General features: G+C 44.0%; 1 protein-coding gene across 8 annotated transcripts in view; it reads right to left on the bottom strand.

Moving 5' to 3' along the window:
• The window catches only part of disp1 (dispatched homolog 1 (Drosophila)), a 335964-nt gene that overhangs the window by 10607 nt on the left and 297541 nt on the right, over positions 1 to 27816 (bottom strand). For all 8 annotated transcript variants that reach the window (XM_060848431.1, XM_060848467.1, XM_060848440.1 and 5 more), the window contains 3 exons: positions 17078 to 17201; positions 13691 to 13818; positions 3204 to 3301 (listed from right to left, as the gene is read on the bottom strand). In XM_060848431.1, the coding sequence (XP_060704414.1) occupies positions 3204 to 3301; positions 13691 to 13818; positions 17078 to 17201 (350 nt within the window). The remainder of the gene's footprint in view (positions 1 to 3203; positions 3302 to 13690; positions 13819 to 17077; positions 17202 to 27816) is intronic.

The raw sequence follows: 27816 nt of genomic DNA, 5'->3' as shown, positions 1-27816 counted from the left end.
CTTTACTCGAAGGCTGTGGCCTTGGGTCCAAGTTTCTCCTATCATTGGGAACATCTTCCCAACATCCACACTGTCCAGGCCATTCAGTATTCAGCAAGTTTAGAGTCATAGAGATGTACAGCATGGAAACAGACCCTTCGGTCCAACCCGTCCATGCCAGCCAGATATCCCAACCCAATCTAGACCCACCTGCCAGCACTCGACCCATATCCCTGCATACCCTTCCTATTCATATACCCATCCAGATGCCTCTTAAATGTTGCAATTGTACCAGCCTCCACCAATTCCTCTGGCAGCTCATTCCATACACATACCACATTCTGCATGAAAATGTTGCCCCTTAGGTCTCTTTTATCTATTTCCCCTCTCACCCTAAACCTATGCCCTCTAGTTCTGGACTCCCCCGATCCCAGGGAAAAGACTTTGCCTATTTACCCGATCCATGCCCCTCATAATTTTGTAAACCTCTATAAGGTCACCCCTCAGCCTCCGACGCTCCAGGGAAAACAGCCCCAGCCTGTTCAGCCTCTCCCTGTAGCTCAGATCCTCCAATCCTGGCAACATCCTTGTAAATCTGTTCTGAATCCTTTCAAGTTTCACAACATCTTTCCGATAGGAAGGAGACCAGAATTACATGCAATATTCCAACAGTGGCCTAACCAATGTCCTGTACAGCCGCAACATGACCTCCCAACTCCTGTACTCAGTACTCTGACCAATAAAGGAAAGCATACCAAATGCCTTCTTCACTATCCTATCTACCTGTGACTCCACTTTCAAGGGGCTATGAACCTGCACTCCAAGGTCTCTTTGTTCAGCAACACTCCTGAGGACCTTACCATTAAGTGTATACGTTCTGCTAAGATTTGCTTTCCCAAAATGCAGCACCTCACATTTATTTGAATTAAACTCCATTTGCCACTTCTCAGCCCATTGGCCCACCTGGTCAAGATCCTGTTGTAATCTGAGGTAACCCTCTTCGCTGTCCACTACATCTCCAATTTTGGTGTCATCTGCAAACTTACTAACTGTACCCCTTATGCTCACATCCAACTCATTTATGTAAATGACAAAAAGTAGAGGACCCAGCACCGATCCTTGTGGCACTCCAATGGTCACAGGCCTCCAGTCTGAAAAACAACCCTCCACCACCATCCTCTGTGTTCTACCTTTCTACCTTTGAGCCAGTTCTGTATCCAAATGGCTAGTTCTCCCTGTATTCCATGAGATCTAACCTTGCTAATCAGTCTCCCATGGGGAACCTTGTCGAACACCTTACTGAAGTCCATATAGATCACATCTACTGCTCTGCCCTCATCAATCCTCTTTGATACTTCTTCAAAAAACTCAATCAAGTTTGTGAGACATGATTTCCCACGCACAAAGCCATGTTGACTATCTCTAATCAGCCCTTGCCTTTCCAAATACATATATATCCTGTCCCTCAGGATTCCCTCCAACAACTTGCCCACCACCGAGGTCAGGCTCACCGGTCTATAGTTCCCTGGCTTGTCCTTACCACCCTTCTTAAACAGTGGCACCACGTTAGCCAACCTCCAGTCTTCCGCCACCTCACCTGTGACTATCGATGATAAAAATATCTCAGCAAGAGGCCCAGCAATCATTTTTCCAGCTTCCCACAGAGTTCTAGGCCTGATCAGGTCCTGGGGATTTATCCATCTTTACCCGTTTCAATTAGATGCCCCTTCATCCTTCTAAACTCCGTTGAGTGTAGACCATCTGCGTGATCCTTGCACAAAACCATGCTGACTATCCCTAATCAGTCCTTGCCTTTCCAAATGCATGTAAATCCTATCTTTCAGAATCCCCTCCAACAACTTACCCACCACCGATGTCAGACTCACAAGTCAATAGTTCCCAGGCTTCTCCTTACAGCTTTTCTTAAACAATGGTCCAATGTTAACCACCCTCCATTCTATTGGCACCTCACCCGTGGTTATAGATGATACAAATATTTCCTTCCTAACTTCCCCCAATGTCCTGAGATACACTTGGTCAGATCACAGAATTATCCACTTTTATGTTTTCAAAGACCTCTAGCACTTCCTCTTCTGTAACGTGAACTTTTTCAAAACATCAATATTTATTTCCCAGAGTTTCCTGGTCTCCAATTCTTCACAGTAAAGACTGACATGAAATATTCATATAGTATCTCTTCCATCTCCTGCGGTTCAACTCAAAGACGACCTTGTTGATCTTTAAGGGGCCCTATTTTCTCTCCCTAATTGCTCTGAATCTATTTATAGAATTTCTTTGGATTATCCTTAACCTTACCTGCCAAGGCTATCTCATGTCCCCTCTTTGTTGTCCTGATTTCCCTCTTAGAAATGCCCCTGCACCCTTTATACTCTTCAAGATTAATTTGTCTACATCTAATCTATGATTCGTTTTTATTCTGAATAGAACCACAACATATTTTTTTATCCACTGTTCCCTAGACTCTCATGGGACATATTGCCCCGACCTCTCGTAATTACAGTTTTGAAAGCCTACTACTTCTCAGACATCCCTTTCCTGCGAACAGTTGGTCCCAATCAATTTTTGGAAGTTCTTGTCTCGTACCATTAAAATTTGCCTTACTCCAATTAAGAAATGTAACATTTATGGAAGGCTTATCCTTTTCCATAACAATTTAAAAACTAATAGAATCATGATCACTAGTCTCAAAGTGTTTCCCTCCTAATACTTCAGTCACTTGCCCTGCCTTATTTCCCACCAGAAGGTCACGATTTGCTCCTTCCCCTAGGAGGAACATTTACATATTGAACACTATTATAATGTTACTTTCCTGTGCATATTTTCATTATCTGCTCCAGGGTGTCTTTATGTTTTAATCTCTGACAGCCACTACTGCAGTTGTCATTCCCCATTTCCTGCTGTTTTTAATTCTGACCTTGATCAGCTAGCTGAACCCCAGGAGCTGGTGATAAACAAGTAAATTCAGCAAAAGAAAGGAATCATCCCAACTCTTAGCTCCCAACATGGCTTTAGACTGTGTTTGTTTAGATAGCTCTCACCAGGCGAACTGCAGGGTTAGAGGAGATGAGCCAAGTTCGACATAGCTTCCACTTCAGGTGGTTAACAACAGTCAGGCTGCACATCTCCATAAAACCCTGATCAATGGAGATCGATTCAGTGTTTCAACAAAGGCCAAGGGACCCCACCACGAGTATGGCACTTACTGGGAACATCACAGAAGAAGCTGTCCTTGTGGAAATTCCACTCTGCCTGCCGCTTGTCTCTGTCGTAGGGATCATCTGACCATCGGTCATCTCGATGACTTGGTGAAAACAGAAAGAAATCATAAAGCAAAGAAACTTTGCTATAATTAAATGAGATGGGCTTCGTTCACTTCTCTCATTTTAAAACTGTATAAGAATGCAAGTCTGTCGGAGGTGGTCAGAAAGCAGAAATATTTAGATCGTGACAGGCACCATTTGATTGTTACAATTTTAAAAAACACACACACACAAACACAGGGCAGAAACTACTGCTGGTCATACTGATGAATGAATACAGATTCATTCACAGAATGCTCACTGTGTAAAAGGAGGCCATTGGGCCCACACTATCTGTACTCTCCCTGTGCCTTTCCACCATAACTCTGCACATCGTTTCTGTTTAAATAACCTTCCAATGTCTTCCCAAATACCACAAGTGAACCTGTCTTTACCCCACTTCCAGACGGAGCATTCCTCAAAGGATGCCAGCAAGTCACTCCGATTCTCCCTTCACCAAACCATGCTGACCCTTCCCATTCAATCCGCATTTTTGTAGTCAACTATTAATTCCATCCCGAATAATTCTGGAAATTACCCCACCACTGACGTTAAACAGAGTGGTCTGATCTTTACAACTTTTACAACCGATCCAGGGAAGACTGAAGAAAGACGATGAATGCCTCTTCAATTTCCATTCTCACATCTTTCAATATCCTTGGGTGTATCTTGTCTGACTCTGGTACCCTACTGACTTTAACTGTTCATCCAATACCTCCTCCTTATCAATTTTAAACCCCCCCCATTGATTGAGTTTCCTCCTCAGTCATTATGGCTCAGCCAGCATTGGTTTTATAGGTAAAGACAGATGGAGAGTCCTCATTTAACACCTCAAGCATGCCTCTTGCTTCTGAATGTAAATCCCCTTTGGTCTTGAATTGACCCTGTTCCTCCTTCTATCACTCTCCTACATTGATATTGTGGCCGGACAGGCCGCTCAAATGAATGAATTTATGATGGATTTACAAAGATTGGACAAGGCATGCTGGGAAACCAAGGCCAGCCTTGACTGAAGTGGCTGTGGTAATAAACATGCTGCAGAATGAAGATAGGGTGTAGCTACCAACGAACAGTTTGTAATCAACCCAGAAGCTGCAGACCCTACAATACACACCCAAATTTGGGTTTGAATGGAGTCAATGGAATGGCATCCTCAGGGCGATCGGAAACACCGAGGTGTGTACCAGACACCCTTATTTGGAGGAGGTTACGTGTGCCCAGCACCTCCAGGAATGGATGCCTAAGGACCACCGTCCTATCAACATGCCCCGGCCTGGTTGGGTCTGATTGATCAGGGGGGAATCAAGCTTGGTCAATCTATTGGTAAACAGTGAAGACTCTCCCAAAAGGGCACAAAGACTTTCAGGCAAAAGAATCATCGCCACACCACGCTCAGGGCAGTAACTCAAGAGCAAGAAGACACCCCTGGGACCACCGGGAGAAGACGACCAGACGATCATTGCCACGTAGAGCACAGCCAAGCCCTAGTGTGGTGGCATATGATCATCCAGAGTTAAGCTCAAGCACAAGATAGCACATCTAGTGAAAATTGTTCATTTTGTTGGGACAGTATTAATTCTGTCAAATAAATGAATATTACTGTTTATTGTTACGAAGAGTCAACTCATGAGTTACAACACTCTGCGTGGCACACACAACAAGGTGCATATAGAAGACTTTGGGATTTCATTTTATGTTAGTTGTCAGTGTTCTTCCACGATCTCTCTTTGCTTTTCATCTTTGTTTTTTCACTTTCTTTCTGAACTTGCTGTATTTAGTTTGGTTCCCAACCACGACCCAATACCTGACACAAGCACACCTTTCCTTCATTTCTACCTCCTTTGTCATCCAAGGAGCTCTGGGTTTATACGTTTAATCTCTTTGTTTTGCAAAAAGCATTTGCTCTCCATCAGTCTTTGGTGGTGAAAGCCCTGATATAAGGGGCTGTCCCCTCAACTAGTGCTTGCTAATATTTCGAATTACTACTTTCAGCTTAGCATGTTATACCCATGTATGAGTGAGCATTGAATGACAGATAGTAGGAACATAGGGTTCAGATGGACACAGTTCCTGAGGTGTGGTCAAGAAAAATTTCTGCAGCGGGTTTTTCAACCCAAGGAGAAAAGAAGCACTGTTAGACAGGGGTTTTGGAAATGAGCTTGATCCGAGTGAATCGTGTACGAGCAGCTAATATTTAAGGGAAAGCGCTCCTTGAACCATAAGGTTCAGGCAATCATAACACGGAGCAAAGTGGAGTAAGAATAATTAACTCAGGACAATTTAACTTCAGTGGGGATCTGACCCGGATAAACTGGAATCAAAGATTGGATGACAGAACTGTGACTGAGCAATAGGCTGTTTTTAATAAAGAGATAGTTTGGTCAAATTCAAGGTGTATTCCCATAAAGGGAAAAGGTGGTGCAAGCCATCCAGAGCTCCCCGAGATACCTGGCTGGCACGGATGAGTTGGACTGAAGGGTCTGTTTCGGTGTCTGTATGACTCTACGACAAAGTGTGCTCATGACAGATGTCAGAAGCTAATACAAATAAAAGCTCAGCTGAACACAGAAGGTTCAGAGAGGAACTGTAAAAATCTTCACCCAATTGAGGATCAGGAAAGTGAGGGTGAGAGAAGAGAATGACAGCCAACACACAATGTGTTCGGCTGGTACACAAACAGTAAAAGATGGTAAAGGGAGTGGAGCTGATAAGCAAACAAAGAGGTAATTTATTCATGAAGGGAGAGGGGTGGCTGAGGTATTAAATGGATATTTTCCATCCACCTCTCCCAAGGAAAAGATGCTGCACAAATCACAGTGAAAGAGAAGGTAGTTCAGACACTTGAAAGGTTTAAAGTTACTAAGGAAAATGTATTGAATAGGTTGTCTGTTCTTAAACTTGATAAAGTACCAAGAGCTGAGGGAACTGAGTAACTGAGGGAAATGAAAGTGGAAGGTGCACAGCAACTGTCCATAATTTACAGCCTTCTTTAGACTCCAGGATGGTATGAGGAATTACAAATTTTATCCCCTTGTGGGGTGATTTATATTGAAGTTTTCTTTGATTTTGAATTTTAAACTAGTGGCATATGAATACTGATACCTTTTGGTGAAGGCGTTTAAATATTAATTCAGTCAGTCTTCCCAGAACCATAATTTTAAACCACTTCTGGTACATCCAAGAGAATTAATGGAAGTTTTTTTCATACTGTGGGGGTTTATGACTGGAGAGAGAAAATATCAAGCCATTAGCACAGCAGAATCTAAGACGAGCAAGTCTGTTTTAAGTTTAGTCCAAATGTTTCTGGGCAGTTAAAAGGTGACCTCACTGAAGTCAGACACAAGTATAGAATCTCCTGTAAAAAAGGAATTGCCTCTAGCAGTTAAGGAAATAAGTTACCTCGGTCTAATAGTTGATGTTTCTAAGAATGTCCAGACAAGCAGAAGCCTGCCTTAGTTATTTATAACTGAGAAAGTCTAAGACCTCAGACAAAGAAGGTCTACAGCTCACAGGGAGAAAGTTAGGACTGCAAATGCTGGAGATCAGAATCGGGAGTGTGGTGCTGGTACACCACCACCACCACCACAGCCCCCCCCCACCACCTTTTCTTCCACTACATCGATGATTGTATCAGCGCTACCTCATGCTCCCACGTGGAAGTTGAACAGTTCCTGGACTACACCTCCTCCCACCCTTCCTCTTGTAAAAATCCCATCCCTTATTTCCAATTCCTCTGCCTCCACTGCATCTGCTCCCAGGAGGACCAATTCCACCACAGAACATCCCAGATGGCCTCCTTCTTCAAAGACCACAATTTCCCCTCCCATGTTGACTGATGATGCCCTCCAGCGCATCTCCTCCACTTCTCGCACCTGCGCCCTGCAACTCCTTCTTTCCAATTGCAACAAGGATAGATAGCCCCCCCTCCCCCCCATCCCCCCCGCCCCGGTCCTTACCTTCCACCCCAGCAACCTCTGGATACATCGCAGCATCTTCCACCACTTCCACCAACTGCCACCACGATGGATATATATTTCCCTCCTCACCCCTACCTGTTTTGGAGAGACCATTCCCTCTGCAACTCCCTTGTTAGGTCTATGCCCCCCACCAGCCCTCAGCTCACTCCCAGCACCTTCCCCTGCCAACGCAAGAAGTGCAAAGCCTGCACCCGGACCTCCCCCGTCACCTCCGTCCAAGGCCCCAAAGGATCCTTCCACATCCAACAGAAATTTACCTGTACCTCCCACGTCATCTGCCGTATCCGTGGCACGGTACGGTATGGCCTCCTCTACACCGGGGAGATAGGATGCCAACTTGCGGATCATTTCAGAGAACACCTCTGGGACACCTGCACCAACTGACTTCACCGCCCAATGGCTGAACACTTTTAACTCCCCCTCCCACTCTATCAAGAACATGCAGTTCCTGGGCCTCCTCCATTGCTAAACCCTAACCACCCAATGCTTGGAGGAAGATCACCTCGCCTTCCACCTTGGAAGCCTACAACCACATGGGATCAATGTGGATTTCACCAGTTTCCTCATTTCCCCTCCACCCACCATATCTCAGTCCCAAGCCTCCAACTCGGCACCGCCCTCTTGGCCTAGCCATCTTCCTTCCCACCTATCTGCTCCACCCTCCTCTCCGACCTATCACATTCATCCCCCACCTTCTTCTACCTATCACATTCTCAGCTACCTTTCCCCCCCCCAGCCCCATCCCCCTCCCATCTATCTCTCAGGCCCCCTGATCCACAAGCTTCATTCCCGATGAAGGGCTCATGCCTGAAACATTGATTCTGCTGCTCCTCAGATGCTGCCTGACCTACTTCACAGCTCACAGGACTAGAACTGAGAAGAAGCAGTTACAAAAAACCTATAGGTTTGCTGGAGAAGGAATTTCCCTGAACTTTTGAATAACTGTAATATGATGGCATTAGGGAGTAGATGAGATTTTATTTTTCTTTCAAACTGTGTTATATGTGGACAATTTTTTTAAAAATTAATTTAAGTAATAAACTCCTGACTTATTGTGAAAAGCAAATCTGGAGAGTGTGCTTCACGTTAAGTTAAAGGAAAACATGATTGATCAGGCCAGATTTCATTTTGGTATTTGACTGTCCAGTGGTAACAGCAGCTGGGATTAGAACACTTGATCAAAAAATGATAAATGATAAACTCAGCAACTACATTTGTGCTAGACTGAATTATGTAGAACAAAACTAACAGTCAATTAATACTTCCAAAGAGGAGTTACAGTGTGACTGAAATGTCATCTCGGTTTCCCTCTCCACAGATGCTGCCATACCTGCTGAAGTTTACTCTTCAAATGAAAAGCTATTTGACCAAATGTGGGTTAATTAAAGAAAGACAATGTGAACTTGTTAAAGGCAAATTACGTTTACTATCACGCTTGAGTTTTTTGATGAGATACAGATTTGGATGGTGAGGGCATTGTCAGTGTTGTAGCACATACAAACTTTCAAAGGCATTTGATAACATGCCACAGGGTGAGTGGTAGAGCAAAGTGTGCAGAGGACTGTGAAATACTGCAGAAGGAAATAGATAGTTGAACTGAGTGGGCAAAGGTCTGGCAGATGGGAGTACAATGTTAATCAATGTGAAGTCATCCATTTTGGTAGGAATAACAGTAAAAAGGACTATTACTTGAATGGTAAAACATTCCAGCATGCTGCTGTGCAGAGGGGCCTGGGTGTCCTAGTGCACCCATTGTCTCAGCCTGCTCCTGCCCCACCGAACTCATCTCCCAATACCTCGACACGGTCCTGTCCCCTTTAGTCCAAGAACTCCCCACCTACGTTCGGGACACCACCCACGCCCTCCACCTCCTCCAGGATTTTCGCTTCCCCGGTCCCCAACGCCTTATTTTCACTATGGACATCCAGTCCCTGTACACCTCCATCCCCCATCACGAAGGACTCAAAGCCCTCCGCTTCTTCCTTTCCCGCCGCACCAACCAGTACCCTTCCACTGACACCCTCCTTCGACTGACTGAACTGGTCCTCACCCTGAATAACTTCTCTTTTCAATCCTCCCACTTCCTCCAAACTAAAGGAGTTGCCATGGGCACCCGCATGGGCCCCAGCTATGCCTGCCTCTTCGTAGGATATGTGGAACAGTCCATCTTCCGCAACTACACTGGCACCACCCCCCACCTTTTCCTCCGCTACATCGATGACTGTATCGGCGCTGCCTCGTGCTCTCACGAGGAGGTTGAACAGTTCATCAACTTTACCAACACCTTCCATCCCGACCTGAAATTCACCCGGACTGTCTCAGACTCCTCCCTCCCCTTCCTAGACCTTTCCATTTCTATCTCGGGCGACCGACTCAACACAGACATCTATTATAAACCGACTGACTCCCACAGCTACCTGGACTACACCTCCTCCCACCCTGCCCCCTGTAAAAACGCCATCCCATATTCCCAATTCCTTCGTCTCCGCCGCATCTGCTCCCAGGAGGACCAATTCCAACACCGCACAGCCCAGATGGCCTCCTTCTTCAAGGACCGCAGATTCCCCCCAGACGTGATCGACGATGCCCTCCACCGCATCTCCTCCACTTCCCGCTCCTCCGCCCTTGAGCCCCGCTCCTCCAACCGCCACCAAGACAGAACCCCACTGGTTCTCACCTACCACCCCACCAACCTGCGCATACAACGTATTATCCGCCGCCATTTCCGCCACCTCCAAACGGACCCCACCACCAAGGATATATTTCCCTCCCCTCCCCTATCAGCGTTCCGCAAGGACCACTCCCTTCGTGACTCCCTCGTCAGATCCACACCCCCCACCAACCCAACCTCCACCCCCGGCACCTTCCCCTGCAACCGCAGGAAATGTAAAACTTGCGCCCACACCTCCACACTCACTTCCCTCCAAGGCCCCAAGGGATCCTTCCATATCCGCCACAAGTTCACCTGTACCTCCACACACATCATCTATTGCATCCGCTGCACCCGATGTGGCCTCCTCTATATTGGTGAGACAGGCCGCTTACTTGCGGAACGCTTCAGAGAACACCTCTGGGCCGCCCGAACCAACCAACCCAATCACCCCGTGGCTCAACACTTTAACTCCCCCTCCCACTCCACCGAGGACATGCAGGTCCTTGGACTCCTCCACCGGCAGAACACAACTACACGACGGCTGGAGGAGGAGCGCCTCATCTTCCGCCTGGGAACCCTCCAACCACAAGGTATGAATTCAGATTTCTCCAGCTTCCTCATTTCCCCTCCCCCCACCTTGTCTCAGTCGGGTCCCTCAACTCAGCACCGCCCTCCTAACCTGCAATCCTCTTCCTGACCTCTCCGCCCCCACCCCACTCCGGCCTATCACCCTCACCTTGACCTCCTTCCACCTATCCCACCTCCATCGCCCCTCCCCCTAGTCCCTCCTCCCTACCTTTTATCTCAGCCTGCTTGGCTCTCTCTCTCTTATTCCTGATGAAGGGCTTATGCTCGAAACGTCGAATTCTCTATTCCTGAGATGCTGCCTAACCTGCTGTGCTTTGACCAGCAACACATTTGCAGCCATGAAGGACAGAAGGTTGGTTTGCAGGTGCAACAGATGATTAAGAAAACAAATGGAATTTTGTCCTTCAGTGCTAAAGGGATTGAGTTTAAAAGCAGGGAGGTTATGTTTCAGCTGGACAGGGGGGTGTGGCTGAGGCCACACCTGGAGGATTGCGTGCAGCATTGGTCCCCTGACTTGAGAAAGGATGTACTGGCATGAGAGGGAGAGCAGAGGAGGTTCACTGGGTTGATTCTGGAGTTGAGGGAAATGGCTTTTGAGGAAAAACTAAGTAAACAGGGATTATATCCGTTGGAATTTAGAAGAATGAGGGGGGAATCTTATAGACACATATAACATTGTGAAGGGAATAGAAAAGATAGGAATAGAGAGCATGTTTCCACTGGTGGGTGAAACTGGGACAAGAGGGCACAGCCACAAAATTAGGGGGAGCTGATTTAGGACTGAATTGAGAAGGAACTTCTTCACCCAGAGAGTTGTGAATCTGTGGAATTCTCTGCCTAGTGAAGTAGTTGTGATTTTCTCATTGAATCCTTTTAAAGCTAAGAGAGATAATCTTTTGAACAGTAAAGGAATTAAGGATTATGGTGAGAGGGCGAGTAAGTGGAGCTGATGCCACAACAGATCAGCCATGATCTTATTCAATGGTGGAGCAGGCTCGAAGGGCCAGACGGCCTACTCCTGCTCCTAGTGCTTATGTTTTAGAATAGGTTCGAGCCTATCAGAGTTGAAAAACTGTAGTGCTGGAAAAGCACAGCAGGTCAGGGAGCATCCGAGGAGCAGGAGAATTGACGTTTCAGGCATAAGCCCACCATCAGGAATGTGTGAAGCACTGATGAAGGGCTTATGCTCAAAATGTCAATTCTCCTGCTCCTCAGATGCTGCCTGACCGGCTGTGCTTTTCCAGCAACACACTTTTTGACTCTGATCTCCAGCATCTGCAGCCCTCACTTTCTTCGAGCCTATCAGAAATCGAGGAATAAAAGGAACTGCAGTAAATTAGTTACAAAATTGGTTGAGGAATAAGAAGCAAAGAGACAATAGTTGTTTATCACACTGGGAAAAGTTTTATATTGGATGTACCCGGGGTTAGTGTTAGGAACCACTGCTTTGTTTGAACTATATGAATGATTGAGATGTATTGTGAACTGTGAGGTGGATAGGGGAGAATTTCAAATGGAGATGGATAGATTTTGAAATAGACAGAGCAGTGACAGGTGAAATTTAATGATTCATGTTGGCAGGAACACCACAAAGAGACAATGTAAAGGACACAATTGCAAAGATATAACAGGAAGTGATAGTGTACATGTGCATAAGTCATGGAACGTGGCAGGACAAGTTAAAGCCTGAAGCATCTTCATGAGGAGAATAAAGTACAAAAAGCAAGAAAGCTGTGGTAAAACTGAGTAAACTATTGGATTGGCTTCATTGGCACCACACTTTATACAGGATATGAAAGTGTTAAAGAGAATACAGAAAAGATTGACGAGATGTTTCCATGAATGAGGAACTTGAGTTACATCAACAGATTGTAGAAGGTGGGACTATTTCTTCTCAAGCAATTTGATCGACGTATTGATTGTAATATTTTTAAGGTCAAGTTAGATTGAATCTCCAGATAATGAAAATCTCAGGGTACAGTGATAAGCAGGAAAGTAGAATTGAGGCCTAAATGAGATTGGTCAGGATCTTATTAATTGGTGGAGCTGGAGTCAAAACAGCTTCCACCAGTTCCTTACTCATCATGTTCAAAATCATGAGGGGTCTGGACAGAATAGTGACGGAGAAGCGGTTCCTGTTGGTGGTAGCACTGAGAACCACAGACTCAGGGTTAAAACAAGGAAGCATTGGCGACGTGAAAAGAAAGTTGTGACCACCTTTGGAGTGGTTAGGGTCTGGAATATACAGGGTCAGAGGAAATTGGACCATCAGCTGTAAGATAAGAAAGTGCAGGGCTACAGGAAGAAGACATTGATGAATTGTACATTCTGATAATCAGCGTACATATGACAGGCTTATTGGATCATTCTGGACTGGAGCCATTCGAGAATTCTATAATTAAAGAATACAAAAGCTTCACAGCCAATTAGCTGTTTTCCCTCCATAAATGTCTCACTTTGTTGATCTTCCCCTTTGAGTATGTGGTGTATTATTCTTCCCCAATTCAAGCACTCTCACTGCACAATTTTAATAAAAGATTTCCCAACATCAAATTCATAGAATCCCTACAGTGTGGAAGCAGGGCATTCGGCCCATCAAGTCTACACTAACCTCCTATTGAACAACATCCCTCTTATCCTTGCAACCCTGCATTTCCCATGACTAATCCACCTAACCTGCACAACTCTGAACACTCTGGGAAATTTAGCATGGCCAATCCATCCTAACCTACACATGTTTGGGCTGTGGGAAGAAACTGGAGGAGCTGGAGGAAACCTACACAGACACAGGGAGAATGTGCAAACTCCACGCAGTCACCCAAAGATGGATTTGGGTGCTGTGGTGATATGGTGATATGGTCCCCGGTTCTGTGAGGCAGCAGTGCTAACCACTGAGCCACCGTGCCATCATAATTGTTCTGCTGTGAAACTAATAATGAACCACAAAGTACATTTTCATGGAAAATACAATGATCTGGTCATTTCACAGGAAAACTGGAATCACTGTCAAGTACAACCCTTTCCTGAAGCTTTCATTAGCAGCACATCTTTTTCTTCAATGTAAGCTGTATTTGTGACACAAACAGTCTGGCCAATTTGTTCCCATTGCTCTGTGTTTTTTACATGGGACCACAGATTTTTACACAATCATTTTACTGCAGTATCTCACTTACCTTTTGGCTTGTTCCTCTGCGTATTTGAAAGGATAATTTGCAAGTGTTGCTTGATACCCTGTGTTTTTCACCATGTTATTCCAGGTGACCAATCTCTGGCCAATCGCTGTTCCTCTCGGCTCAAAGCCCTACAAATATTTGAAAACAGAACATGAACCTTTTTATTATTCAATCATTTGGCAACAAGTGCTTCATCTTGCCCTTATAAAGTCCAACCCCATGTGCCACTGTCACATACCAGGCAGTGCTTCCAATGTGTTCAGGGTGTCTTTGCTCACTCCTCCCCTCAGTACATGCCAGTGCTACTGCATTTGTACTGGCTCCTGCTCCCTTCTGCTTTCTCTCTTTAGGCACCATCAGATGAAAGACTTACATGGAATTCAAATTATTGTTGGGAGCGGATTAGCGCCAACATAGACTAAAGGGGGTTGCTGAAATCTGTGAGAATTTCTGCTTGAAGTCTGAGTGGAATGGACAGACAGCATGACCATCAAACCCCATGAGGTCATGTTATTCACACACAAACAGGGCTGTTCTGCAGGGGTTATATAATTTTGTTGATTCCCTTTCCCTTCCATCACATTCAATGAGTCCTCACCCAATTGTAGAACATCTTATACAATCATAGACTTGTACAGTATGGAACTGCCCTTCAGTCCAACTCATCCATGCTGACCAGATATCCTAAATTAATCTAGTCCCATTTTCAAGGATTTGGCCCATATCTCTCCAAACCCATCCCATTCATATTCCCATCCAGATGCCTTTTAAATGTTGTAATTGTATCAGCCTCCACCACATTCTCCAACAGCTCATTCCATACTTACGCCACCCTCTGTGTGCTCTTTAGGCCCCTGTTAAATCTTTCCCTTCTCACCTTAAACCAATGCCCTCTGGTTTTGGACTCCCCCCACCCTGGGAAAAAGGTCTTGGCTATTCACCCTATCTATGTTCCTCATGATTTTATAAACCTCTATTAATTCACCCTCAGCCTCAAATGCTCCAGGGAAAATAGCCCCAGCACATTCAGCGTCTCCCCATAGCTGTTCAGGATCACCTAGCTGAACAGAGACCCAGGAATGAAACTGGGAAGTTGTTAGCTTTGCTTCGTCACCAAGAAAACAATTGTTTGGGGAAAGTTTTGGCACAATTGAGTTATGCTCCACTGGCCTCTGCCTCACCTCTCCATACAATAACCTTGTGGAAGGAAAACAGGGATCTGAAAATATCTCCCATTCATACAGCTAGTCACAACATTGGACTGATCAATCCAATTCTTCTAGTTGCATTCTTCCCAGCATCCTGTAGGTGGCAATATCAAACAGCAAACGATCCAAATGTTCGACTGAATTGTCAGCCACATCAGAGGAACCTCATCCCAGTCTTTAGCAAGCTCTTGTCATTATGTGATGTACTTTCAAATTTCTCATTTTAATCAGCTGAGAGTAGAACAATCCAATTACATCGTATAAACATCAGAAGACTGCTCACATATTCAGTTTCCAAACACTGGTCAGTTCACAGCACTCCAAAATTACAGAATTGTACAATAGAGGAGGCCATTTGCTCCATCATGGTCATGCTGGCTTTCTGAAATCTATCCAATCAGTCCCATTCTCTGGATCTTTGCCCATAGCTGGACAAATCTTCCCTGCAAATATTTTTACTTTTATCCTTTTATTAAACCTGTTTTCACCTTTCGGGAAGAATATTCACATCATAACATTGCATCGTTAATACGATGATTTCTGATTCTTTACCTTATTATTGTGAACCACTAGCTTTGGTAAAAAGCTCTCAATATCGCTTTAAACAATTCACTCCTGAAAGCAGCAAGATGCTCTGCTTGCAACTAAAAGCAGTGCCCCATTTGTGCACAGCTCCCTTCACAAAAGCTACAGGATAGATTGCTAAACTCATTTTTAGCGGTTTTAAAGGTAGTCAGGTCATTGCAAGACCCCCTCAAATTAAAACAAAGTACTGTAGATGTTGCAGAATGTGGAATGAAGATAAAATGCTGGAGAAACTCATCAGGTCTGGCAACATCTATGGAGAGAGAAGTGGATTTTAAAAACTGAAAGACATATCAGTCTAGAAATAAAAGGTGAAAGAACTGCGGATGCTGTAAATCAGAAATAAAAACAGAAATTGCTGGAACAGCTCAACAGATCTGGCAGCATCTGTAGCGAATGTCAGAGTAACATTTCAGGTCAAAAGACCTTTCCTCAGAACGGTGTTCTGAGGCTGCCAGAGCTGCTGAGTTTCTCCAGCACTTTCTGCTTTTATTTCGGCAGGGGACTGTATTTTGCAGTGGGTTCTGTTATGGAATATTGAGTGACCTCCATTGAACATCGCTACCAAACAGGTGACATTCGTAGCTTTGAACGAACACCCCTCCTGAAGAGAAACAGTGAAGCTCCAGCAATGGTCTGAACAAGCAGCATTGCTGACAGCAACTGGATTATCTGAGTACAATCCTCACTGTTTATTCAGCTGTTACTAGCTCTTGCTAAATACATCAAGGCAGCACAATATAGCTACTGGAATTGGACTTGGGAGTCTGAATTGCTCTGGGTTGAATGCTGAGCTGTATATCAGTCCACTCACATTTAACAGTGATGGGAATTTGATCTTGACTGGTCTGACTAACTATTCCTGAATCAAACTGTGTCTGTTCCTCTCAGCCCACCTCATTACTTCCTTTCTTGTTGTCTCAGCATTGTAACTTCTATCTAAATTCTCAGGTTTGACCTCTCATGTGTGTTGAGCTGACTGGTGTCTCCACTGTCATCAACAAACATGAACTGTCTGGGAGTGGGGTCACAGACAAAGGCATAATCCCCTGTGCATGCTGAACTCAGTAATGGGTCCACACATTTTTGGGGAAGAGGGAGTTTGGTGAGGTGTGGGGAGAGGGAATAGGGGCTTCTGTGACTGGACAGGTATAAGGTGGGCATGTATTGAGAGTGGCAGCTGGAGGTTTGTTGGATAGATGGTGAGTCTCATTGACCAGAGTGTTCATTCCTACTGTGGCACAGTAATATATATAAATAAATATCTGACATTTATGAGCAATCAATTCAGTTGGAAAAAGTAGGTGTGCTGTGGAATTGTTTGTCTCACTGATACTGAAAAGGTTGGGAACAATTATTTCACAGACTGAGATATTTTCAAGAATCAGAACCAATTTGCTTTCAAATCTGTTGAATCATTTGCAACAGTTGGGCTCTCATCAAAGCGGCAATAGCACAAAAAAACAAGCCACCGAATCCCGGCCCCTAATGTTCACAGAAGGAACAAACCTCCATGAAAGGGAACAAGGTTGCAGTGATCCTGTAGAATTCACTGCAATTTCAGTCACAACAGAACGATGGGAGAATCACTCACCAGCAATGGGTCCGAGAAGTCGGGAAGATCTGGTACCAGGATTCCAACCAGCGCACAGATCACAATGAGAACTGTGCAGAGCCCTAGGACCACCACTGGCCAGTCAGCTATCAGAGCCGCATAGCTGAAAACAGAAACAGTGTCACCACATCAGATACAGACTACAACAGGCAATTCACTCATTTGAACTAAAAAAGCACATTCATCTGATCTGGATCCTGGATGTTCAAGACCATTTTGCACAATGAGGAACCTCACATATGGCTTTTTAAAAGGCACCATCAACTGGTGACTGGAATCCCAGTTCCAAAGGCTTTAGTTCATCAGCACCTGACGGAGTGGTCATTTTTTCCACATGAACTTAAACAATAAAGTCAGCAGATGTCTTTCAAGAGGAATAGATAAAACATTAGATTTACTCTGTCCTTTAAGGGACTTGTCATAGAGTCATAGAGATGTACAGCACAGAAACAGACCCTTCAGTCCAACTCGTCCATGCCGACTAGATATCCCAACCCAATCTAGTCCCACCTGCCAGCACCCAACCCATATCCCTCCAAACCCTTCTTATTCATATATCCATCCAAATGCCTCTTAAATGTTGCAATTGTACCAGCCTCCACTTCCTCTGGCAGCTCATTCCATACACATACCACTCTCTGTGTGTGAAAAAGTTGCCCCATCAGCCTCTTTTATATCTTGTCCCTCTCACCCTAAACCTATGCCCTCTAGTTCTGGACTCCCCGACCCCAGGGAAAAGACTTTGTCTATTTATCCTATCCATGCCCCTCATGATTTTGTAAACCTCTATAAGGTCACCCCTCAGTCTTCGACGCTCCAGGGAAAACAGCCCCAGCCTGTTCAGCCTCTCCCTGTAGCTCAGATCCTCCAACCCTGGCAACATCCTTGTAGATCTTTTCTGAACACTTTCAAGTTTCACAACATCTTAGTGGGCGGCACGGTGGCACAGTGGTTAGCACTGCTGCCTCACAGCGCCTGTAGACCCGGGTTCAATTCCCGACTCAGGCGACTGACTGTGTGGAGTTTGCACATTCTCCCCGTGTCTGCGTGGGTTTCCTCCGGGTGCTCCGGTTTCCTCCCACAGTCACAAAGATGTGCGGGTCAGGTGAATTGGCCAAGCTAAATTGCCCATAGTGTTAGGTAAGGGGTAAATGTAGGGGTATGGGTAGGTTGCGCTTCGGCGGGTCGGTGTGGACTTGTTGGGCCGAAGGGCCTGTTTCCACACTAAGTCTAATCTAATCTTTCCGATAGGAAGGAGACCAGAATTGCACGCAATATTCAAACAGTGGCCTAACCAATGTCCTGTTCGGCCTGAAGAAGCATGTTGTTGAGGTCAGTGTTAAATGAGAACAGTTCAATGTGAACAGGAGGTCATTCAGTCCATTGAACCTGATCCGTACCATTCAGTGGCACCATGGCTGGTCTGACCATGGCATTAACTCAACATGCCTAGCAGTCCTGCAAGAACTAGATTGGTAGGGTTGTAGAACAGAGAAAACCTAGGGGTTCAGGTACGTAATTCATTGAAATTTGCATCACAGGTAGACAGGGTGGTTAAGAAGGTGTTTTGCACATTTGCCTTCATTGTTCAGATCTTTGAGTATAGAAGTCGAAAACCTTATGTTGAGTTTACACAGGAGGTTGGTGAGGCTTCTTATCATAGAATCCTTAGAGTGCGGAAGCATGTCATTCAGCCCATCGAGTCCACACCAACCCTCCAAACAGCATCCTACCCAGACCCACTCTCTTAACCTATCCCTGTAACACTACACTTCCCATGGCTAATTCACCTAGCCTGCACACCTCTAGACACTATGGGCAATTTATCGTGGCCAATCCACCTAACCTGCACATCTTTGGACTGTGGGAGGACACTGGAGCACCCGGAGGAAACCCACGCAGACACAGGGAGAAAGTGCAAACTCCACACAGACAGTCGCCTGAGGGTGGAATTGAACTGTGGTCCCTGGCGCTATGGCGCAGCGGTGCTAACCACTGGAATTGCTTCTGGAGTATTGCTTGCAGTTCTGTTGGCCTTGTTGTAGGAAGAATATTATTAAATTGGAGAAGGTTCAGAAAATATTTGTGATGATGTTGCCGGGAATGGAGGGTTTGAATTATAAGGAGAGGATGGTTAGGCTGGGACCCTTTTGACTAGAGCATAGGAGGTTGAAGGGTGACTTTACAGAGGTTTATAAAATCATGAGGGGCATAGATAAAGGTGAATTGCAAAAGTCTTTTCCCTAGGGTGGGGGAGGGGGGGGTCTTCATAACTAGGGGGGCAGCCTTTAAGGTGAGAGGAAAATGTTTTCAAAAGGACATTAGGGGCAATGTTTTTATACGGAGTGTGGTTCATACGTAGAACAAACTGTCAGAGGAAGTAGTAGATCTGGGTACAATTACAACAATTAAAAGACATTTGGATAAGTACATGAATATGAAAGGTTTGGAGGGATATGGGCCAGGAGCAGGCAGGTGAGAGGAGTTTACTTTGGGAATATGGTCAGTGTAGACGAGTTGGACCAAAGGGGCTGAGTCCATGCTGTATGACTCCATGACTCTATGACTCTATGAGAACTCTGTCAAACCCAGCCTTAGACTATTTCAATGACTCACTCCTCAACTTCATCTTAAATGAAATAACCCTTGTTCTTAAGCTATGCTCCCTTGTCCAAGATTCCTCATTGAGGGGCAGTGTTGTTTCAAACCCTTCAGAATCTTGTAATTATAGATAAGGACAAAGATAAAGGTTCTGAATTGAGGCAAGGTCAATTTCATTAGGATAACATAGGGTTTGGTCATCGGGAACTGGGAGCGGCTACTTGCAGGAAGCATCGGAGCAGCGGGAATCATTCAAAGACATGTAAGGGAATTAAATCAGTTAGAGTTAGGTGTAGTAAATGTGAATGGGAAGGGAACTACCAAGCCGTAGCATGCCATTATCCTAAATGTTTTAAGAATGTTAATAATGGTAATAGGAATAGTAATAATATTGGTAGTAATAATAGTAATAATAATAATGAGGAAGGGGAGGTAGAGAATCTATACCAATGTGAATTATGTCCTTTAAAATTGAAGACAGCCCGAGGTTTGGGGCAACATGAAAGACATGCTCATCCATTTTAAGAAATGAGAAGAGGAAAAGAGGAAAGGTAGAGAGAAGGAATAAGATGGAAAATAAGGAGGGTAGTAAGAGGGGAATATGGTCTCATGAAGAGGTGGAAATGTTGCAACAATTAGAAGTAGAATTTAGTGGCTGTAAAAATATTAATAAAGCTACAGCTGAGAAATTAGGTTCTAAAATGGCAAAACAAAACAAAGAGGAGGTTATTAAATAAGGAAAGTAAAAGTTGCAATGACGATAAAGGTTTAGATCAAGAACAGGTTCTTAATATGAGTGATAGTGATGAAATGGATAATAGTGATCGGGAGATAGATAGGGTAGTTGAGGAAGAAAGATTAAAGGGAAAGAGTGATCAAGAGAGTAATAATATTATGGATAGAGTGGACTATAAGAGCAAGTCACGAATAGAATTAATTAAAATAGCAGAGGATGATATGGGAAGAAGTAAAGGTATTAGTAAGGAATTTGAGAATATAATGGGTGTGATAATGGATAAATTGGGAACGAATAAGGAGGCTGATACAGGTAAGAAGGAGACTCATAGTAAATGAACAGGTTTGAAGCAAAGAGACAGTGGACTAAGAATAAAGAGAAAGGAAAATAAGGCTAAGAGAAGGTAGAGTAGAAAGAAAGGTAAATTTAAAGAAATGCAGGTCTTATATAAAACAAAGAGACAATACCTGGCAAGATCCCTAATGGGGGCTCCAGTTAGATGTGAATGCCCCCTAAGTTATGAAGAATTAGAAGATTACTACAAAGAAGATTAACTAACTCTAATGATAAAAATAATTTGAGAGGTTTCGCCAAATATAAAAGGCAAGGGGAGGGATCGGAGAGTGGGACTCTGACAAGTCCTGTGACAGTAGGAGACGTGAATCATGCCATTAAGGCGATGGACGTAAAAACTGCTGCAGGGCCAGATAGGGTAACACTGAAGGGGATAGTGAAGGTATTTAATAAAGATATTACAGTATTTCCTAAAATATATACTATTTGGATGAAATCGGGTATAATACCAGATCAAATGAAAATAAGTAGAACTGTATTGATTCCCAAAGTAAGCGATGAAGAAGGGTTGAAGGATATTAATAATTGGAGGCCAATAACTATAGGGCCAATTATGCTCAGAATATTTACTAAAATTATAACCAGTAGACTAAGTAAAGTAGTAAATCTGAATAAAAGACAAAGGGCTTTATGGCTGGTGTAGCTGGTTGCGAGGAAAATATCAAAATCCTGGAAAATATTATTAATGGGGCTAAAAAGAATCAGAGAGATTTAGCAGTAGTTTTCGTGGATTTAGCAAAAGCGTTTGACACAGTGGGCCACAAATTAATTATAACAGCTCTTAAAAGACTCCAACTCCCGTCAATATTTATTAATTTGGATGCAAATTTATATGATAACAATTTTAATCAAATGGAAGGTTTTAAAAGTGAAACGGGAAAGATTAAAATTTTAAGAGGGGTTAAGCAAGGCGATGCATTGTCGCCGATTCTTCTTAATATTGTAATGGACCCTCTGATAAGTACCATCGAAGAGAAGGAAAAAGGAATATTTTTAGGGATAGATAGGAATAGCTATCACTGCGCAACATTAACGTTCGCAGATGATATAGCGGTAGTTAGTCAATCGTACGTTGGTATGGTGTATAATCTTAAACTTGTAGAAAAATTTTGTAAAAATACAAGAATGGAGGTTAATATAAAGAAAACGAAAGGATTTTACTTTACATATAACAATAAGACAATTATATATAATGATAAAACTAACTGGAAGTTAGATGAATGCAGCATACAATTTATAGAGCCAGGTTGTACAGATAAGTATTTAGGTGCTAAGATAGATCCATGGATTGGCGTCGACGCCAATCAAACTGGGAAAGCCAATTAGATATATGGTTAGGAAATTTAAAAAGACCGCCCTTAAAACCAGTTCAAAAAATAGAAATTTTAAAAACATATTTTATTCCTCGACTATATTATTACTTAGTTTTATCTGAAGTCTCTATTAATTATTTTAATAAATTAGATAATAAAATAAAAAGCTTAGTTAAAGAAATTTTACACCTCCCACAATCTATCACGGATGGAGTAATATATGCCAAGTCCCGTGATGGTGGCCTTGCTTTAAATAGACTGTCAACCTTTATTCCAATCTCGATACGGGACGCTACAGAAATCTGAGGACGAAATTTTGCATGCATCATTTCGTTTCGAAGGTGATAGTGTGGCTGCACAAATGTATAAATTGAGTAAACTTAAAGTGATGGAAAACATCTGGAACCCGAATATTAATCGGCGATTGGGTGAAGAGGATACTATCAGGGAAGGTGGTGAGGATGAGATGGAAGAGTTTAGCAGTACCAACTATGCTAATTGGAGGAGTATTGAGGTAGAGAAATGGATGGCCCTCCCCTATCAAGGAGCTGGGGTTCATTATTATAAGAATGATAGTATATCCAATGGTTGGTTGACCAGAGTACAATATATGAAGACGTTAAAAGTTATTAATTCAATATTATTGAGAACAAATTTATATCCAACAAGAGCTTCAACGTCATATGGAAGGCCATGTAATATCAAGAATTGCAGAAGGTGTAATGATATGTCGGAAACGTTTGCACATATCTCGGGGTGGTGCCCTTACGTTAAAAACATGAGGATCAAGAGGCATAATAGAGATGCAGAAGAATTAGTTAAGTATATAAGGAAGAACGGGTGGACAGTATATATAGAATCGAGAATTAAAGATGAAGCCGGGAAACTTTGGATACCGATCTAATCTTTAAAAGAGAAGACCAGGTCGTTGTTGTGGATGTAACCATTAGAACAGACCTTCAGATCAACTCGCTTGAATCAGCATGGGAAGAAAAGACAAACAAGTACAAACATCTAGGAAAAGAGATAATGGACCTCAGTGGTGGAGAAATGATACCCTTTTATGGTTTTGTGATAGGAGCCCGAGGGAAGTGGTTCGAAAAGAACACTGAGTTGATGAAAGACCTCGGGTTCTCGAAATTTAAATCTTTTGCACACAATATCACAACCCTCGTTTTGTCTTTGACCCTTGAACTTTTACAGATCTTTATGGGCTCTTAATTTCTCCCATTGACGTTATTTAATAATGTTTTACTAAGTTTTAGGCATTTTAATAGTTTTAATTAATGATTTGAATAGTTTTTAACGGTTTTATTAGTAAAGGTTTAGTGTTTTAGATCACTTAGTTAAAAGGTGATGGGTAGATTGGGGTGTTAAAAATAAAGAGCATGCTTCGCACAATAAGTGATGAGTGGTCGCCTAGTCTAACGGTTGATATGCCCAGCCCATTCCTTGCCTTGCTGAGATTCTGATTCACAATGTATTTTGCCGTTCCCTTAAGATCTTTCCGACTGTGGTTTTGCTGGATAGGGGTATCCATGCGTCGACAAGCGACGTTAAAATCTCGAAAAGGACACAATCCATCGCGTATGGTGAGTGCATAAAAAAAAGTAGCAATGAAAGACTACAAACAGTGGATGCTCCTAGAGGAACACAGAAAGGTGCAGGGGTTGCTTAAAAATAAAACAAGTAGAGTGAAGAGGAGAAAATGGAAAAACACTGCTGGCTAACATTAAGAAAAATGCAAAGGCTTTTTATAAGTATGTTAAGAACAAGTGACTAATCAGGGAAAGGTTACAGCGTATCAGGATCAAACGTAGCGATCTGTGTGTGTGGAGCCAGAAGACATAGCTGAGGTTTTAAATGATTTCTTTGCATTAATATTTGCTGCAGAGAAGGACCATGTAAGTCTAGAAATCAGTGAGGGGGGACTGTGATACATTTAAACAATTAGCACTGAGAGGGAAGAAATATTAATGGTTTTAGTGGACTGGAAAGTGGATAAACTCCCAGCCTACAGTGGGAGACAAGAGGGGAGATTGCATCAGCTCGACACTACTCTGCAGAGAAGGTTGAGCGGGAATTTGATTGAGGTGTACAAAGTTCTGAGGGGCATAGACAGAATAAACAGCCAGAAACACTTCCCCTTAGCAGAGGGGTCAATAACCAGGGGGGACCATTTTAAGGTGAGGAGGATTAGAGGGTTAGAGGGGATTTTGAGGAAACAGGTTTCTCCCCCAGAGGGTTGTGGATATCTGCAACTCCCTGCCTGAAGGAGCAGTAGAGGCAGGAACCCTTTAGGCATTTAAGAACTAGTTAGATTGTCATATGAAACCTCACAGCACAAAAAGCAAGAAGTCATGTGCTGGAAAATGGGATTTATAGAGATGGATGTTTGATGATAGGCACAGTTATAATGGACCAAGAACCTATAAGAGTCATATATTTTAACAAGATCACCTCTCATTTTTCTAACAACTGATGAGTATAGGCCCAACTTGTTGAACCTTTCCTCATTTAAGGCAACCCCTAATCCCAAGACTCAGACCATCAAGGCTTCTCTGAACTTACCCCAATCAAACATATCCCTCCTTAAGGAAGGAAACCAAAACTGTACTCCAGATACCAGAATGTCCGATATAGTTGTCACAAAACTTCCATACTTTTATATAAATTGAAGCAAATTACCAAACTGTAAATTTAAGACAGCAACAGGATATACAGACATTAGTCATGCCATTCTGATGTGTTATTGGAATCAAAGTGTGAACACTGTTTCTTTCTTCACAAATGTAGCCAGGCCTGTTGAGTGTTCTCAGCAGTTTCTGTTTTACTCCCTACTTTTGTATTCTATCTCCCTCGCAATAAGGACCAAGGTCAAGATTTTACAGAGGTGGAATAAGGGAGGGTGCCAACACCTTGCACACTGACATGGCTGGCTCCATTGCAGGGCTAGACCATTCCTACACTCTGTAATTTTTGTGCAGTCAGGCCAGATAACTCCATGACTCGTTGTTCACTGCCCTCAAGAGAGTCAACAACCATTGTCTGGACTTCAAATGGTTCAAAACACATTGCCCATGCCAGTTTTATGCCAATTCAGCACCCCTCTCACTCCAATGTACCTTCGCACTCTCAGTGCCAACTCTTTCCTCACAATTGATCCGCAATGGCCCTTCACAGACCATGCCAAGTCAATGCCAATTTATGCCTCTTCCAAGCCCATCCACCCAGCAAGCGTTAAATACGTAGCCAATGAGGAATGGCAAGTGTAGAACTGGTGTGAGAGATCGAAATTTTCAGAAATTTTATTTAAAAAGAAACTGCTGTTCCTATAACCCTATAAATGTGCCAAAAGGACAGAAAATAAAGTATGAAAAATACAGTCTTGAAAGACTTCATACCTCTTAATCTTGTCCAAGCATGTAAGTGCAGCAGGCAATGAAAAAGACAAATGGTAATGAGATGATTCAAGTATAGGGGAAGGGATGCCTGGATCAGAGCCAGAGTCTCGGAGAGACCACATCCGGAATACTGTGCTGGCAGTTTTCGATTCCTTATCTGGCTATGGAAGGAGATTTACCAGACTGACTCCAGGGATGGCAGGACTGACGTATGAGGAGAGATTAGATGGGTTAGGACTATATCCATTACAGGTTAGAAGAATGAAGGGAATCTCAGAAATTTATAAAATTCTAAGAGGAATGGACACGTAAATACTAGAATTATTTCTTGGATCAACTCCGGAATGAAATTTCTTCACCCAGAGGATAGTGATCCTGTGGAATTCTCTGCCACGGAAGGTGTTTGAGGCCAAAATATTGAATATTTCAAGGAGTTAGATATAGTTTTTCAGGCTAAAGGGATCAAAAGGTATGGAGAATGTAATGATTGCAATGAGGTCAGTCACTGGACCTCACGAGTCCCCTGACTGGGGTTGTTAATCTGGTCCAATCAGGGAGTCCTGACTGACAGATTAAACAAAATAGTAGTGTGAAGAAAATAAAAAAAGAAAAAAACCCGGAGAGTCAGAGGTTCAGGTCCCGAAAAAAAAAGAACAGGAGTGTCAGACATCCTGTTCACTCTGAGAGCTGGCTCAAACAAAAGAATAAAAATAATGGTGAGTCATGGCCACCGCCATCCGATGCCTTAAAACGGCGGTGCTCGGACCCGACGTAGTGCACCAGTTGGAGGATGCTCAGGTCTGCGGTGGGATCCAGTCCGTGCTCACCCCAGCCCGATCGGAATTTCACATTGGCCCCAAGATCCTGTACTTTCCGCGGGAGCCTGTGCCCCACAACCTGAGCCGCTTCCGGAATTTTAGTTTTGTCCCTTTTAAGGATGTAAAAATGTGGGCCCTATATCGACTGCTGCTGCACACCGTCCACTTCTTCTCCCTCATCCACCGTCCGGACACGCCTTGGCGTGCTCATTTGCCAGCGGGCGGTGGGGATCTCCAGTGGAGGGCTCTCTATATGGGAGTCCTCCCCCTTTCTCTCGGGGATCTGGGGTGGAGGGTGCTGTATGCGGCAGTCCCCTGCAACCGCAGATTGTGGTGGTTCACGGACTCCCAGCCCAACTGCTTGTTCTCTGGTGCTGTGGAGTCCGTGGACCATGTGTATATTGGGTGTGGGCGTTTGCACTCCCTTTTTGATTTTCTTAAAAACCACCTTCTCTGCTTTTGATTGCACTTCAGTCCCACGCTCCTGATCTTCAGGCACTCGGTACGAAGGAGGGAGGGCAGGTCTGAAGACCTCTTCGTGGGTCTGCTCCCGGGCCTGGCCAAACTGGCCATAAACAGGTCCAGGCAGCGGGCCGTGGAGGGGGTCGTGAGGGCCGACTGCCTGCCCCTCTTCCGCGGTTACGTTAGGGCCCGGGTGTCCTTGGAGAAGGAGCACGCGGTCTCCACTGACACCCTGGAGTTGTTCAGGGAGAGGTGGGCGCTGAAGGGAGTGGAGTGTATTATTTCCCCCTCCAACTCTATTTTGATTTAGTCCCTGCCCTCCCCTTCACTGTTTGATCACACAGCATTGCCCATTGATGTGAAGGGCACTGCTCGTCACTGGCCGCTCGGGTGTTTCCTTTCTTCCTGGTGGTGGAAACTGAATAAGGATTCGTGCACCTTGTGTCTCTCCCTGTGTCTCACACCTACACATACACACCATGGGTGGTGGGGAACAAATAAGCACTACCGCAGTTAGGCGGTAGTGTGGGGAAAAAAAAATAAACAGAAGGGTCAGAAAAAAAAAGAAAAAAGAAAAAACATGAGTGTGAAAGATTTTGCTCAAAAAAAAGGGTGAGTATCAGTAATACTGACATTCTGGTATCTGACTCTGAATGAGGCAGTGCTATAGTCAAAGTTCATGTGTAAATAAGGGGTGACTTGGGGATAGGATATAGGGGACAGAGTTCGATAATCAGCCCTGATCAAATTGAATTGTCAAGCAGGCTCAAAGAGCTAATGGTCTACTCCAGCTCCTAGTTTCTATGTTTAAGTCAACATGTGGGCGGCACGGTGGCACAGTGGTTAGCACTGCTGCCTCACAGCACCAGAGACCCGGGTTCAATTCCCGCCTCAGGCGATTGACTGTGTGGAGTTTGCACGTTCTCCCCGTGTCTGCGTGGGTTTCCTCCGGGTGCTCCGGTTTCCTCCCACAGTCACAAAGATGTGCGGGTCAGGTGAATTGGCCATGCTAAATTGCCCGTAGTGTTAG

This window comes from Hemiscyllium ocellatum, chromosome 3 (genome assembly GCF_020745735.1).
Source record: "Hemiscyllium ocellatum isolate sHemOce1 chromosome 3, sHemOce1.pat.X.cur, whole genome shotgun sequence".
NCBI classification, from domain to species: Eukaryota; Metazoa; Chordata; class Chondrichthyes; order Orectolobiformes; family Hemiscylliidae; genus Hemiscyllium; species Hemiscyllium ocellatum.
Note: the sequence above shows the minus strand (reverse complement) of the source record. Positions and strands in the feature narration are given on the sequence as shown.